The sequence below is a fragment of the Emydura macquarii genome, unplaced genomic scaffold (assembly GCF_026122565.2).
Source record: "Emydura macquarii macquarii isolate MOO-44397 ecotype Brisbane River unplaced genomic scaffold, CSIRO-AGI_Emac_v2 contig_767, whole genome shotgun sequence".
NCBI classification, from domain to species: domain Eukaryota; kingdom Metazoa; phylum Chordata; order Testudines; family Chelidae; genus Emydura; species Emydura macquarii.
Genome location: NW_027130904.1, coordinates 1386772 through 1404197, shown reverse-complemented (window position 1 = coordinate 1404197; position 17426 = coordinate 1386772). Strand labels below are relative to the sequence as shown.

The 17426-nt window shown below is 47.1% G+C and overlaps 1 protein-coding gene across 2 annotated transcripts in view; it reads right to left on the bottom strand.

The window, feature by feature from the left end:
* GLIS3 (GLIS family zinc finger 3) overlaps nt 1-17426 on the bottom strand; it is a 258961-nt gene that overhangs the window by 24939 nt on the left and 216596 nt on the right. For both annotated transcript variants that reach the window (XM_067543059.1, XM_067543058.1), the window contains exon 8: nt 15063-15231. In XM_067543059.1, the coding sequence (XP_067399160.1) occupies nt 15063-15231 (169 nt within the window). The remainder of the gene's footprint in view (nt 1-15062; nt 15232-17426) is intronic.

Sequence of the window (17426 nt, the reverse complement as noted above, 5' to 3'; positions counted from 1 at the left end):
AGCCTTTATGGTGGAGACCACTTTATCTTGATACCCACTTTTCTCAACATAGCAATAAAAATTAGGAGGTATGTAGCTAGCTTGTTCACAGCCAATCATCTTTGTTTATTCTAGACACAAGTGACCCAGTAACTGACACACTGGATGGGCAACAGCAAAAGGGGAAAACTCTATAGGACTGAAGATTCAATTGCGCAACCCATATTTCCAATGCTTTTCTGAACATAACAAAATGTCTTTGAGTTGGTACGGTCATAAGATCAGGCTCTCATTAGATTTTCTGAACTTCCTGGTTTTGACTGTGTTTGGGAAAAAAATAAGTAAGCTGCATGGGGCAGGCTGTTGTCTACCTTAGTGCTCTGTGTAGTGCTCAGCACATTGACTGTGCTCAGTAAACAATAATCATGAACAGACTGTCTCTACATATGTTAATATTTCTAGTCAAAGCCAGGAAATTTTGGGCAAAGTTCCAGGGCAGTTCTCATATTAAAAAAGTCCCCATAACACCTTACATTCTGCTATTGTAGACTAGTAAAACGTCTCGTTAGTTCACAGTCTACTATAGCCCAATGAAATGCACCAGAATTCCAGGTGGCTACCAGATCTGTGAGCCAAAAAACTTAGTTTAAAAACATGTTTAAAGAACAATGTGATTTTTTGTAAAACACAATAGCAACATTTTTCTAAAATATTGCAATATTTTTCTAAAAATGTCATGAATATACATGTTTTGCCTAAGGTTTTAGGAAGACAAAAATTGCAAAATTTTGCACTTATGACACAGCATTCCTCACCCCCAGGAGATGGGCAAATCAAAACTAGATTTTCCACTGAGCACAAAAATGTCTGTCATCCAAATATGGCTGAGTATTTTTCTTACCTCTCTGCTTGCTGCTGTCACCAGCTCTGCTGGCAGCATCACTGAGCTATAACAGAAACACTCATTTGTTCTCCTAGCTGTTCCAACTTGGCTTGTCCAGCAGGCTGCATTTGCATCACTACAGAACGAACCCTCTTTCTTGTAACCGCCAGGGATGAGGAGACAAATTCCCCAGTGGTACCTCTTTTATAACATTGAGGAGAGAAGACCCTTCAAATAGTTTTCCCTCCCTGAAAATGAGGCAGACATGTGTCCCTGAAACCCAGGATTGACCCGATTTTCCGGGCCTGTCCCAACATTCCTGTTTCACAAAAGGTCCCAGGATTTTTTCTCAATTTTTGTGTGCACGACAGGCGGATTTGGCTACCTGAAGGAACTGTCAGCCAGCTGAGCTGGTGAAACTGTCAGCAGAGTGGATAGGCATTTGTGCACCTACAGCTGCAAATACCACAGCGATGAGCATGGTATAAACACCTTGGTAGAACACCCCACCAAGCCCATCACTTGTTGGCATCTTTTCCACATAAGGTTTCCAATTAAGCCCATTTTCTGCATGAGTCCTTGTCACCCATCCTGATTTTTCATGGTGCAGTCCCAAAAAACAGGGGCTGTTCCAATTCTGAGTAGCAACAGTCCGGCATAGTTTCAGGGCCCTGCTGTGCACACACATTGAGTAGTTGAGGGAGGCTCCCTGATTTGTGTCAGCAGCAATGGGGTTGATCTGAAAGCAGTATTGCCAATTGCACAGGTTCAAAAGCCATGAGTCAGACCACCAAAAATCATGAGTTGTTTTTTTTTTAAAACTCATTTTTAAAAAACTTTTGATTGAACAGTCCCACCCACACCCAGTGTGAGATACTTAGTGTCACCCACATGCCCAGATTTATTGAGGTGATTTTTGGCCCCTGCTGCATGAGCTTTGAGCCCCACATCTGTCCCCCCATACCCAGCAATTAATTCTGCCTCCACATCAGGTCTGCCCTCCTCCAGCCTCAACTCCATTCCTCCTGGGGTTCTTCACTCCTAGACCTGTGAGGCGGCAGTAGGGTCCTCTCTCCCACTTCTAGGATGTGGGTAAGTAGCTCTAGGGGCTCTTCACCCCCCCACCACCCTTCTGAGGCTGGGTGTTACAGGGAGGGAGTGTGGAGGATGGAGGAGAAGGGGAACTGTCCCTGTTGCTCAAAGGAGAGGAGGCAAAGAGGGAGCAGAGCCATGAGCTGCTAGGCTTTTTTCCGCTCCCTCTTTCTCCCTCTCTTCCTGTGAAGATAGTGTCGGCTCCTGAGGGGAGTAGGAAGAAGTTCTGCCTCTTGCAGCAGCTCTGATTGGTTGCTCTTCCCCAGGAGGTGGGCAGTGGGGAAGGCAGCCAACTGGAGAGCATCCCCATCCCCGCTGCCCATGCAGGTCTGAAACTGGGGCTCGTACTTCTCATGTCATGACCAGACTGGCTCCAGCCCTGGATGAAATCCTATGACTGATGAAAAAGTCAGGATAGCTGGCAACAGTGTCAGGCAGGCAGTTGCCAAGCCACCAGGAGAGCTGCTTCCACTGCCCCACAAGAGAGAAGTGCTGGGAGACAAGTCTCCTCCCCAGCCTGTTCACAATGAGGGGACAGAGTCCAGAAAGGGACTCAGTTCCAGCTCCCACATCACAAAATCACACACACACTTTATACTTACTCAGCAGAAAGGCCACAAACTGCATGGGCTATGGAGATTGAATGACCCCTGCTACACCTAAAGGAAATCCCTGTTCCCTCATATCAGGTGTGAAGCATGCCTGTGCATAAGAAGCTTGCCCTCCTGCAGCTTTATTGTAGTTAAACAGAAGACTTCATTCACCAGCATTGTCAAGTGGATGCCTTCACCAACACTAAATCCATGCACATTTTTTAAAAAGCTGCAGTTTATGGTGATGTGCAAATTATTTGTCTTTTTGCACAAATGTAACAGCAAGCAAGTTTCTACTTTTTTCCTTCCATAAAGCTGGCATTTGTAGTCTTTCCACATGTAGAAAGGAGACAGTTGCTTGGTTAAGACATAGGAGGTATTGTTGCTAAGACCAACCTGTGCACACCTCTTCATACCAATGCAGAACAATCCATGGCACACTTCTACTCCCGCCCCCAGGACAGGTATCTCCATTTGTTGCTGAAAATCTAGCACTCTAGCCTTAGGAGTGAAAATCCACCCTTAACTCCTCATCAGCAGGTGAAGAGCCTTTTCCTACTTCCAGTGGCTATTCTGATATGACAGCTGCCATCTTGACCAACACATCAGGAACTGAACTGGGGATCTCCAGGACTAAAACATAAATGGCTACATCTTGAGTTAGAGCTCCTTAACTGGGGCTGTAAAACAAGGTTACTTACCAGTAACTGTTGTTCTTCGAGATGTGTTGCTCATATCCATTCCAATGTAGGTGTGTGCGCGCCCCGTGCACAGATTCCCGGAACTTTTTTCCCTAGCAAGCCCCGCATGGCCAGCTCAGGCGCCCCCTGGAGTGCCGCGCTCATGTTGCGGTATAAAGGGCGCTGCTGGCTGCGCGGGTCCCCAGTCCCTTCTTTCTGCCAACTCCGACAGCGGGGACGGGGGTGGGTTTGGAATGGATATGAGCAACACATCTCGAAGAACAACAGTTACTGGTAAGTAACCTTGTTTTCTCTCTTCGAGTGATTGCTCATATGCATTCCAATGTAGGTGATTGCGTAGCCGTACCTTGGAGGAGGGTAGGAGTTATCGGTGACCTGCTCTTGACAGCACGGCTCTGCCGAACCCTGCGTCTTCCCTTGCTTGTTCCACGATGGCGTAATGCGACGTGAACGTATGGACTGACGACCAGGTCGCTGCCCTGCAGATGTCCTGCAGGGGAACCCTCTCTAGAAAGGCTGCGGAAGAGGCCTGGGCCCTAGTGGAGTGTGCTCTCACCGGCCCTGGGAGGGGTACTCCTGCCTGCTCATAGCATGCTTTAATGCAGGCAGTAATCCACTTGGAGATGCGCTGGGTGGAGACAGGCAAGCCCTTCATCCTATCCGCCACAGCCACGAAGAGCTGTGTCAACTTCCGGAAAGGCTTGGTCCTCTCGAGATAGAAGGCCAAGGCTCGCCTGACGTCCAGCGAATGTCCCCTCCTTTCCTCCTCCGACCCATGGGGTTTGGGAAAGAACACAGGAAGGAAAATGTCCTGGTACAGTGGAACTGAGACACCACCTTAGGCATAAAAGCCGGGTGAGGCCTCAGCCGGACCTTATCCTTATAAAAAACCGTGTAGGGGGCTCCGAGGTTAACGCCCTCAGTTCGGAGACCCTTCTGGCCGAGGTGATAGCCACTAGGAAGGCCACCTTCCATGACAAGAGTAGAAGGGAGCATGTAGCCAAGGGCTCGAATGGGTGACCCATCAGCCCGTTGAGGACCAAGTTGAGGTCCCAGGGTGGCACCGGGTCCCGCACCTGAGGGAAAGTCCTCTCCACCCCCTTAAGGAACCTCACCGACATAGGGTGAGAAAACAGGGAGCGGCCCTCCATGGGTTGGTGGAAGGCCGAGATGGCTGCCAGGTGGACCTTGAGGGAGGCCAAAGCCAGGCCCTGCAGTTTAAGCTGCAGTAAGTACTCCAGGATGGCCTGAATAGGGGAGATGCTAGGGTGTAACCCTCTCGCTTCTGCCCACCCCAAAACCTCCGCCACTTAGCTTTGTATGTTACTTGCGTGGACGGCTTCCTGCTGCCCAGGAGGACCTGTTGAACCTGCATGGAACAGGCTCTCTCTCCCTCCGTCAGCCACAAAGTCTCCAGGCGGTAAGGTGGAGGGAGGTCAGGTCGGGGTGCAACAATCTCCCATGGACCTGGGAGATCAGGTCGCACCGTCTGGGTAGCGGAATCGGTTCGGTGATGGAGAGGTCGAGCAGCATGCTGTACCAATGCTGCCTCGGCCACGCTGGAGCAATCAGGATAACGTCCGCCCTGTCCCTCTTGATTTTTAGGAGGACTTGGGGCAGGAGCGGGACGGGGGAAAAGCATACATTAACTCCCCTGTCCAGGGAACCAAAAAGGCATCGGACAGAGAGCCCGGCTCGCGACCCCTGAGCGAGCAAAACCTCTGGCATTTCCTGTTCTCCGCTGTAGCGAACAGGTCCAGACGGGGAGAACCCCACCGTTGGAAAAGGGAAGCCACTATGTCCTGGTGTAAGGACCATTCGTGGCGGGGAGAAAAAATTCTGCTGAGGCGGTCCGCCTCGCTGTTTCGTACCCCCGGGAGGTGAGAGGCAGATAAATGAAAACCGTGTCTCACCGCGAAGTTCCAGAGGTGAATGGCTTCCTGGCAAAGTGCCGAGGAGCGTGCCCCCCCCTGCCTGTTCATGTAGAACATGGCTGCCGTATTGTCCGTAAGGACTTGGACCACTCTGCCCCTGAGGAAGGGGAGGAAGGCCCTGCAGGCCAACCGGACCGCTCTGAGCTCGCGCACATTGATGTGCAGAGCTCTCTCCTCCAGAGACCAAAGCCCTTGGGTGCCCTGATCGTGAGAAATGTGGGCTCCCCATCCCCAATCGGATGCGTCTATGATGAGCGTCACAGATGGGGTGAACTCTCTGAAGGGGACGCCCATCATCACTTCCCTGGGGTCCCTCCACCAATCGAGGGACGACAGCACCTGTGGGGGAACCAGGACCACTCTAGTTAGAGAATGCCTGTGTGGTACATACACCGAATTCAACCACGCCTGGAGAGGTCTAAGCCTCAATCGGGCCAGTCTCACTACATATGTAGAAGCCGCCATATGTCCCAACAGCTGCAGGCAGTGCCTGGCTGTCGTCATGGGGGACAAGTGGAGATCCGATATTATGGCTGCCATCGCCTCAAATCTTGCTTGAGGCAGGAAGGCTCTGGCTTGTACTGCATCTAACCTGGCTCCAATAAACTCAATACATTGAACCGGAGTGAGTGTGGACTTTTGCTCATTGATAATCAGCCCCAGTCTAGCACACAAGTCGCGTGTGAGGAACAGACTATGTCTCACATGGGCACTCGACCTCCCCCTGATTAACCAGTCATCCAGGTAAGGGAAGATTTGAACACCTTTACGGCGCAGGTGGGCTACTACCACAGCCATGCACTTAGTAAAAACCCTGGGTGCTGAGGAGAGCCCAAAGGGTAGGGACCGAAACTGATAATGGTGTCCCGCTACCACAAACCTCAAAAACCGCCTATGGGCCGGTAATATCGAGATGTGAAAGTATGCATCCTTCAAGTCCAGGGCGGCATACCAATCCCCTGGGTCAAGGACCGGAATGATTGTGGCGAGAGAGACCATACGAAAGTTAACTCGCCTAATATATCTATTTAGGCCACGGAGGTCCAGAATGGGCCTAAGGCCTCCCTTCGCCTTGGGGATTAAGAAATACTTAGAATAAAAGCCCCTGCCCTCTTCGGCCAGTGGGACTTCCTCCACTGCCCCCAACGTGAGGAGCGACCCAATCTCCTGCACCAGGAGCTGAACCGAGGCCGGATCCCCAATGGGGGACAGCCTTGGAGAGGTGTTGGGAGGGGAGGTTGTAAGCTGGAGGGCATACCCTTTAGCAATCACCTTCAGGACCCAGCGGTCCGTAGTGATGGCTTCCCATTCTGAAAGAAAAGGGCGAAGCCTGTCCCCAAACGGCCGACCAGGATCCCAGAGAGAAGGAAGAGTACTACCCTCCTGCTCTGGGTCAAAAACGTTTATTAGCCTGATTACCCCCTTTTGCAGGCCCATGCTGGCCCCTCGCAGAGGATCCCTGGCGGCCTCCCCTGCTGGGACCGCGGTAGCGCTCACGACCCCTCCTCTGCTGGGGTGGTCGAGGAGCCGGCCTGGGCGGGGGCGGTGGTTGCCCTTGGACCTGCAGCCTGGACTGCTGCCTGGAGGCCTGAGGAGTATACAACCCCAGAGACTTCAGGGTGGCCCGAGAGTCCTTGAGAGCGTGGAGCTTGTCGTCTGTCTTTTCCGAAAACAGACCCAGGCCATCAAACGGCAAGTCCTGGATAGCCTGCTGAACCTCTTGAGTGAGGCCAGAGGCTTGAAGCCACGAGCAGCGGCGCATCACCACCGCCGAGGCCATTGCCCTACTGGCTGTGTCAGCCGCGTCGCTAGCCGCCTGCAGCGCAGCGGTAGCCACCGCAGATCCTTCATGCAGAACCGTGGAAAAATCCGCCTCCTGGTCAGGGGGCAGCTGGGAAGCAAACCTCTGCATCGAGGCCCACAGGTTCTTATTATACTTCCCAAACAAGGCCTGGTGGTTCGCTACTCTAAACTGCAGCGCCGCAGTAGAGTAGATCTTCCTCCCGAACAAGTCCAGCTTACGGCCCTCCTTGTCCTTAGGGGTGCTACCCTGACCCCCCTGACGGTCCCTCTGGTTGGCCGCATCGACCACCAGAGAACTGGGCGCAGGGTGGCTGTACAGAAATTCAAAGGGTTCCTTGGGGACATAATATTTCCGTTCCACCCCCTTAGAGGTGGAAGGCAGGGAGGAAGGGGTCTGCCACAGCTTCCTCGCTATCTTCATGACATTGTCATGCACTGGCAAGGTCGCCCGGGAGGGTCCCAGAGAGCCCGAGGGCCCAAAGAGGGAGTCCTCCTCCTCAGACATGAGCTTAAACTCCATGCCCAAGTTCTCAGCAGCCCTCTTTAGGAGGTCTTGGTGGGCCCTGAAGTCAAACAGGGGCCCTTTACGATCCCTTGCTGCTGCCTCATCCGGTGACGATGAGGAAGAGAAGGGTAGGGGTGCGGAAGAGGGTCCCTCCCCAGGGTCCGAGTCCTCCGAACCCTGCTCATGAACCTTAGGGGCCAGGGGGACTGGGGGGGCCACCACAGAGTGCAGTGACACCGAGCCCTGGGGCATAGAGGCATTCCAGGGTCCCCAATACGGCCACTGCCAAGGTCCCTGGGCCCACCCCGCAGCCTGCAGGGAAGGCTGATGGAGCCGCACCGCCCTAGTGTCACCAGAGCCCCCCGTGCGTCGCTTATGTCGCCGACGCGTGGAGCAGTCCGATGAGGACGACGTGGACCGGTGCCGACGTCTGCGGTGCCGGCGATGAGAGGAGGACGGGGACGATGACGACGACGCACCCGACCTGCCCCTGCGGCGAGAGGACTTGCGATGCCGCTTGCCCCCTCGAGACCGAGAGCGGTGCCGACGATGGTGACGCTGAAGGGAGTCCAGCCGTCCCGAGGTCGGTGCCGGTGCCATCATCGGTGCCGGCTGCAACGGTGCCATCATCGGTGCCGGTTGCACCGGTGCCGGAGCCGGCAACAGTGCCGAAGCAGGCGTCGGTGCCGGGATTGGCGGTGCCGCCAGATGTGAGTCGCTGCCTCTCGAAACGACCGACAGTGACCTCGATCGGTGCCGGGATGGGCTCCGCACCGTAGATCGTGAGCCCGAATCCCGGTCCCCGCTCGAATCGGAGCTGGATCTGCGGCTCCGGCGACGGACTCGGGACCGCCCACGGTGCCGCGGTGCCGAGTCGCTCGACGACCTAGAGTCGGAGCTCGGAGGGGAGCCGACGCTCTCCACCCTCCGTGACCGTCTGGCAGGAGACTTAGATTGGGAGCGTCTCCAACCACCGGGACCACCCAGCGCGGGTTTGCCCCGAGACGCGGGTCTCTTGTCCCTCGGCCGAGGGGGGGACGGAGGCATGGGCAAGGCCATGAGGGCTCGTGCCGCAGTAAACGCCTCCGGCGTCGACGGCCCTTGCAGGTGCACTCCCCCACTACCAGGAGTCGGGGGAGGCAGCCCGCGTGGAGACCCCGGTGCCGGAGTAATCTCAACAGCGCTTGGCTGGGGCGTCTCCGTACTTCCTCCACCTTGAGCGGGCCGGAGGGAGATCTTGGGTGCGGCCGAAGGCCGTGCCGTCTTCTTGGCCACTTTAGAGGCCCGCGGCGGTGCCGAAAGCGGTGCCGGTGGGGGGGCGCTCCGCACCGACGACACACTCGGTGCCGACGGAGACCGGGACGGCTCGGAAGCTGGACGGAGCGCCGACTCCATTAGAATCGCCTTTAGCCTCGCGTCTCGTTCTTTCTGGGTCCGAGGCTTAAAGGACTTACAAATCTTACATTTGTCTTGACGGTGTTCTTCTCCAAGGCACCGGAGACAGCGGTCATGCGGGTCACTAATAGGAAAGGCTTTAGTACACAAGACACAGTTCTTAAAGCCTGTGGACCCCGGCATGACTCCCAGCAGAAGAGGACCCCGTCCGGGGTTCTAACTTGTCACTACAACTACAAACTAACGAACTCTATAACTACTACTATAACGAGAAACGTTGAAAACAGTCAAACAACTAGGGAATGAGCTACTTGCACACAGCAAGAGGCGATAGTTCCAGTAACCGTCACAGGCGGAAAGAAGGAACTGGGGACCCGCGCAGCCAGCAGCGCCCTTTATACCGCGACATGAGCGCGGCACTCCAGGGGGCGCCTGAGCTGGCCATGCAGGGCTTGCTAGGGAAAAAAGTTCCGGGAATCTGTGCACGGGGCGCGCACACACCTACATTGGAATGGATATGAGCAATCACTCGAAGAGAGAACAACTCATATCCTTTGTGGGTCAGCACAGAGAGGGGCCTGTAACACAATGACTGGTTACATCTACACTAGAGAATTAAACTGTCAGTAAGTGCAAGTGAGGGCAGATAATCTCTCTAAAAAAGAAACAAGGCATTGAAACAGAATAGAGAGAAATATCAGGTTTTGCTAGCTTGGCTTAAGGCTAGGCCCAAGTTTTGATCTGTTGCTCATCTATACTCTTTAGAGTCTGTCATTGTTAGCAGGCAAACATTTCCTCACTAGCAGAAAAGAGATACAGCCGCTGAGCAGACAAGTCTTCCAACTGTCCCAACCATGGGAGGAAATTACTGTGCTGATTTCAAAACAACGTTGTTAAGTGCTTTTAGGGAATCTTTCTTAGAGCCAGACTGTTTCATGCCATATACAGGAAGCGTTGTAATATGTAAGCATTAGCTGTCCTGACCCTTTGGTTAGAACCACTTCACTTGGAGGCTCTTGCTTCTGGAGATCTGGCTTGGAATTACTTGCTGTTTTACAGCAAAGTCATAAAAAGAATATAACCACATACTCAAATAAGCAAATAAAAGTACTGCTTCAACGCTTATTATAGCACTGCAGTAATAAAGTTGAATACTTTAATTCTAAATCATTTTCTTCAGTCATTAATAACAGTCTAAAAAATTCCTTTCAAGCTAAAATTTCTCATGCTTTAGGAATATAGGAATTGCTATATCAAGTCCATCTAGCTCAACACCCCGTCTCAGGCAGTTGCTATCATTGATGCTTCAGAAGAACATGAAAGAATCCTCATAGTGGAGAATTACAGAATAGCCTGCCCACAGGGGAAGTTTCTTCCCAACCCCAGTGTGTTACTGGGTCACTTATGTCCAGAAACGTATGTCTTAAAAAACAAAATGTGTGTCCTGTTTAATGTAACTGTAGATGTTATTATCCATAAATACAGCTAATCCCTTTAAACTGTAGGCAACAACAGTCTTGTGGCAATGAGTTCCACAGGTTAATTATGTATTGTGTAAACACACAATGTTCCCTTGTTCTTGTATTCAAAAATGGATGAACAGTTGGCCCCATTTATCTTCCATCTACCATATGTTATTTTGTATATCTTTATCATATTCTCTCTTAATTGAACACTCCTAATCTTGTCAAATGTGCTGAGCATTAAAAAAATAAAAACAAAAAATTTTAAAAATGAATTTTGTGGTAGAGATTAGATTTGAGATTCCAGTTTTATCCTAACTTCTCTACCACCTCCTGAATTTTAGAGAGTTTGGATATGAGAACCTGCATCTAGGTGGTTTGAGTTTTGGCACACCCAAACACACAGGCCTCTGACTCATAATGGGATGTACAATTCACCAATAACTAGTCTCAGCAATGTTTTTTTCATGATGGATTTTTTTGCTTTGCACTCTACATGGCCCAGCTCCAAGGGCCTCAGCAGTTACAATGTTATTGGATGATCCAGCACAGATTCTCCTTCCCCTTCCTCATGTGTGCTATGGAAGAGGGCAGGGAGAGGTTGTGGTCTGCTTCCCCAGTTCATCACCTCCACTCCCCAAGCCTTTAGGCAGCCTCGCTACACAGCCAGCCCTTCAGGCTCCTCCTGCTCCCTGGCTGCAACCTGGAGTCCAGCGCTGGCTCCCTATACTCTGCACCAGCCACTCTTCACTCCTGACCTGTTCTATAAAACAGTGATGGGAGCGTGCACTGTGTAATTCAATTATCTTCCCCTTGTGCAGAAAGGTCCGGAGCAAGAGGCAGCTAGCTGCAGGCAGTTCCCAGCAGGCCTGGGAGACAAAACAAAATGCTGGGCTTTTGGGTGCAGCTAAATACTGAATTTTGTAGCAAAAATGAGGAATTCTGTGATCTTTTGGAAAAAATGCCACATTCCACACTTGCATAATCACTAAGACCATGTCTACACTATGGGTGTGACAATGGCTATAGTACTGTAGCTATAGTGCATAGTGTAGACGCAGATAACAGCAACAGAAGGGGTTTTTCCATTGCTACAGGAACTCCACCTTCCTGACTGATGGTAGCTAGATTGACAGAAACATTCTTCTATCAACCCAGCTGTGTCTACACTGGGTGTTATGCTGACATAGCTGCAGCACTCAGCTGTGTCAATTTTTCACACCCCTGAGCACCATTGTTATGGCTATCTAAATTTTAAGTGTAGACCATGCCTAAGGCTATGTCTTCACTACCACTTTTGTTGGTATAACTTATGTCGCTCAGGGGTGTGAAAAAATGACCTCCTGAGCAACATAAGTTAGACCGACAGAAATGCTGGTGTGCACTGACATAGTTACCACTATAGTTACCACTGACATAGTTACCACCGCTCATTGGGGGTGATTTAATTATGTCGATGGGAGAGCTCTCTCCCATTGACGTAGAGCGGCTGCATGAGAGATCTTACAGTGGCTCAGCTGCATTGGTACAGCTGTCTGCTGGAAGCTCTCTCCTGTAGATATAGCTTAAGTCTGGAGGCTCAGATTGAGATGACTGAGGCAGTTCATACCTCTCAGAACCATTATTTCAGGCTCTTCACATACTCAGACAAGTTTACACTCAGTTCACATCTTCAAGGTTATCGTCACAACCATGAAATTTGAAATTTAATTTTTTTTAAATGGCAACTGAGATTCTGAAGCACAGTTCTGCACTGAGGGGCGAATTCTGTGGAAAGTTCCATGATAGCAGATCACATAGGGCTTGGCTACATGCTGTGTTTTGTATGATTCCTCCTGTTAAATATTTGCCTAAATATATATGTGCCTTATTGAGATAGGAACTATCCATGCACATGTCACTATTAAAGTCCTTTTACAGTGGTCTCCCAACAGTAATCTTTTCAGAAATGCGCTACTAAGAGGATCTGGATTTTTTTTTTAACAGTGATTTTAATGCTTATAGGAAGTGCTGGACTGACCCTGCTAGTCGTCTAGGAACAAAAGGCAGCAGAAACTTCCCAATACCATTTGCCAATATCCCTCAACTCTGACCGAAAGGGACTACTTCTACATTAATGGAGTCTATATATCGTTCACTCCTTGGCCCTTCTGCTAACAAGGATACTAACAATTAGCAGCAACGGGAATTGGGTTGTGATGAGGCACCTGTCCACTAGAAGTGGACTGATACCGCCATCATAGAGCAGGAGGTTCTAACCTCTTTCAGCCACTTCTGAACTAATTGAACTCAAACTGGTAACTTAGCCAAGGCACCTTATCCCAAATCCCCAAGCCATCCAGTTCTTCCAGCTTCAAGATCAAAGGCAGAGCTCTAGTACTGTTTTCATAGTGGGGGAATGATGTCCATTTATCAACAACTGAAATCCAGGAATGTTCTATTGAGGTTTATAATTGGATGTTTGTGCTTTCCTAATTACGGACATTTCTATTCCTCAAGAAAATTAAACACCCTGCAATACATCAGTGAAACATAGCAGTGTGTATTTTAGTGTGTTGAAAATCATGCAAGATCAGCTAAGCTATATTTTAAAATGTTCATAGATATATAGTAAGAATAGAACATTTATATTAAAATTGAAGTGTAATATGTGTATGTATCATTGAATTTATATCAAAAATACATTTCTACTGAAAAACTATTTGCCAAGCTGTCATGTATAGCATAGGATGATTTAGTGGAGGTTAGTCCTGCTTTGAGCAGGGGGTTGGACTAGATGACCTCCTGAGATCCCTTCCAACTCTAATCTTCTATGATTCTTTAGTCAGACTTCTGACTTAACACACTAAATGGAAACCATTAACGTCATGCAATACCTCTTCAATAATAATTTCAATTCTGATCATTTAGGTAATATTTAAAGATGAAAACTGAATCCCTCTCAGAGAATTTTCTTTCATATTACTGAAATATCTAAAGTCATAGAAACCGTAAAGATGGGAGACCTTGTACCTAAACAGCAATGAATGACTTCTATGAATCATAATCTTTTGCTATTCAATTAGAAGTTGAGTCCCGTCATTACCCCTAGTCTCAAAAATTAGGAAGATACCAGCTTCCTTCAGAAGTATGAGATTATTTCAGTTGAGAAAATAGCTTTAGTTTACACTAGAGTTTTCAAAGCTGCAAACGTCAAACAACATGCAAATCAAGTCCCAGTCCTGCAAGATGCTGATAAGCTTCTGAGAGGTGCAGAGTGACCTGAACTCTAAAAATTCACTGTGCTTGAGGGCAGTGGGGACACGTGGAAGTTCACTGGAGGCACTCAGGTCTTGCAAGGTCAGCCTACAAGTTTCATGATTAACAAACTTCATCCTACTAAACATGCTGAAAATAAATACAAACACATGCAACAGAGGTTCAACCCATGTGTGTTACACTTCTCAAAAGCCAAGCCAGTCAGCGACAATCAAACTGACAACCACCTGCCCCCTTCAACATTTTGGCAAGTAGCACAAGAATATAAATACTAGTGAGAGTCTAATAGCCATTGCTCCCAAGCCACTTACACAGAGTAACTTGATAATTTCCATTTTCATTCTTATTAAGAAAGCTTCTCCGTCTCTCCTCTACCTTCTCACAGAATTGTGGCTGCTTATCTTTTCCCCTTCAATGGGGTTTTAAATTGAAGAGACACTTACTTATAGTTAGGCTTGGCAGAATTCAATTTTTATTTTTTTGATAATTTCAACAGATAATAATCAGTGCTCATTTTAAAGCATTGTTTTTATAATGTTATCTATTTAAATATTCAAGGTTGTACAAAATTGCCTTTTTAAGCATTTTAAAAAATTGTATCTATTTACATTTTTTACAGTTGCAGAAAATTATTGGGGGGTCAGACAATAATTATTGACAGTAGACATTGAGATTCAAAAGTTAAAGCTTTCTGACTGTTAAAAGACAAATTGTCAGCATCAAATGTCAAAATATACGAAGTAAATAACCCTAAATCAAACTCTAATGAGTTCTCATACAGCATTTTGCTTACTGTGCCTCTCTGTAAATTTTGATAATCATGGATGGAAATATATTTTTGTTGGTTTGTGTGTGTAAGGTGACATTGATGTTTATCAACATTGACCAATAACAACCTAATCCTTCCAAGCCTACTTATAGTTTATAGTTTTCATATAATGGGCTTGTGGCTAGGTCATTGAACTAGGAGTCAGGAGACCTGGAGTTCCATTACAGTTCTGCCACTGACCTACAGAGTGACCTTGGGCAAGTCACCTCTGTTTGCCCTCCTACTATTTGCCTTGTTTATTTAAAGTATAAGCTCTTCTGCGCAGGGACTGTCTCTTACTCTTTGTTAGCATCTAACACAACAGGACTCCAATCTTGGTTGGGGCCTCTGGGCACAACTGTTGTACAAATAATAAATAAAAAACACATGAATCTCTCTAAAACTATCAGTGAATATAGCTAAGTAAATCCCAGAGGCACAAGTATATGTTCTGGGATTTACTTTGGTAGTGATCACTTATTCTATGTTTGTGCACTAACACAAAATATATGTTAAAGTATCATCATAATCCAGGTGTGCTATTAACAACATTCTAAACAAACAAGAGCAACAATAAAACTACTACTAAATTTAGCAATGTTCAACTCAATTGCTTCTCATTTTTAAAATGAATACAGATAGTCTTACCTCTCAGTGCCTGAGTCTACAGCTGAGAGAGGAGGTAACTGTGATGATGGGTTGTGGGGACTACCCTGTACATTATGCCCTGGAGAAGGGTGACTGACAGGATGTGATGGTGGCCCAGCCCCAGCAGCTGTTCCACTCCGACTTGAGTGAGTACTGGAGAACATTGTAGCTGAAATTAGAGGGAGAGTAATATTCAGTATCATGGTAGGTACAACGTGTTTTTTATGATCAATCAGTACGACCAGGTAAGTGGTCACCCTTTCTACAAATGATTTAATGCTAATTCCTAGAAAGCAACTTTTTTTCAAGTCTTGCTTTCTGTTTGAAAAAATTTCACTGGGCCAATAAAAAAACCTATGTTATAATGAAAGAAACACTGATCAGGTTTTGAAAATATGCACATGATTGGACAGTTCACAACAGCCAGCTGTTTAAAATAAAAAAGGACAACATTAGGTACCCTGTCCGGGGAGTTTTGCTTCAATAAATACTGCAAATCTGGAGTCTATCATTGTTTCATATTGCAAACAAGTTGTAAAGCTATAAAGCATAGTTCTTGGAGCTGATTTAAACACTGGTAAAAAAAATTCAAAATTAAATTTTTTTTTTTGAAAGTTTGTCAACATTTTTCAAAAAAAAAGCCTCGACAGATGCTGAAGGGTTAACTTAAAGCATTAGAGAAGGTCCTCCCAACATCCTAATGAGATGACCTAAAAATCAGTAACTTCATTTTCAGATGCTATAAATGAGGCCACCAGCATTTAGCAGCTGTGTGGAGACTGTAGATAATCCTTATTGTTTCACTGATTGTCTCAAAGGCAAAGGGTTTCCATTCAAATGTAAAAAATAAATGTTTTTACTTTCAGTAAAGCAAAGTAACAGTAAACAGGGAGAGTGACACACTAACTTGTCCTCTGATAAACCTAGGTGTTTTTTACTGACATCTAGGTGGTGCAAGTTGATTTTGAGTGAAAACATAGACACATAGTGTCAAACCTTTTATGGACTCTGAGGAGGAATTAAGACAGTCTGCCTGCAGTAGCAAAGTGATATATTATTGACAGGTTGTTATCATCATATTTCCCTTTCCCCTTGTGGTCTCAATGATTTCCAGAAAGATGCTTAAAATGGTTTAGTTTAAGCTACCTCAACAAAGGGTGACCAGATGTCTCAATTTTATAGGGACGGTCCCAAAATTCGGGATTTGTCTTATATAGGTGCCTATTACCGTTCACCCCCCCGTCCCAATTTTTCACACTTGCTATATGGTTCCCCTATCTCAATGGGTCACTTTCCTAGTAGAGCTGGATTTACAGTCACACAGAAGTTTGGACAGTATTTAAAAGACTGCTAGCTAGCTGAAGACTTGAACACAGCTGCTTTTTGGAAGTTCTGTACGATTTACTTGTGTTTTGAGACATATCTACAGAAAGTAAATACAAACAGAGTAGGAAAGAATATTCTAAGTTTGTATCTATTAATTTATCTGTCAACAACAAAATAACACTTTACAGCCCAAGAGCCAGATCTTCATCTTATGATTCATCTTTGAATCAGTGGAGGTACACAGCTTTATGCCAGCTGAGTCTCTGGCCTCAAATGTTTCCTGACAGAAGGTCTAAATACAATAGTAAATATGTAAAAATATATAATCTTTATTAAAAAAATATAAGATAAAAAGAAGAAAAAGTTTATGGCTTACCTAAACAAAAAGGAGAGCTAAGTCTACAAGTTATTTAGAATAGGAATTGTGTAGGATAACACAAGATATATAGTGGAGAAATTAGATGAAATTAAGAAAATTAAAATGTAGGCTGTATATTAAGAAAAACTACCTAAAGGTGAGATCAATTAGATGGGAGAATAGTTTCCAAGTGAACTGATGGAAGCCATATTGCTTGAGACAAAGCTAAATTGGACAAAGTATTGTAGGGAATAAGCATGCACTGACTGGCATATAGAGTGACCTAAGAGGTCTTTTCCATCTCTCACAGGTATGGTTCTATTTAGAAATCTTAATCAGCTGACAAAGAAAAAATCTGCTTGTTTTCATCTGAATAATGTAGGGATGTATTGTTCCCTTAGTTCACACGCAAAGAGCTCTCATAACTGTTTGTGTGCTGAATTCTGCTTTTGGATGTGCAAATGACATAGATGGACCATATACTGACCCCACCCCATGGACCTACTGCAGATGATGACAAATGACAGATAAATTCTATGTTTCCCTCTGGAGCTTTCCACAGATCTGGTCACTCTTGCTTCCCTTGTGGTGTGTGTCTCCTTCCCTATTTATTGAAATTGTGGTGTTTTCTTTGCCCTAAATGGGTTCTGCACTCCACCCTTGCTCTGTCTTTCTGCTTG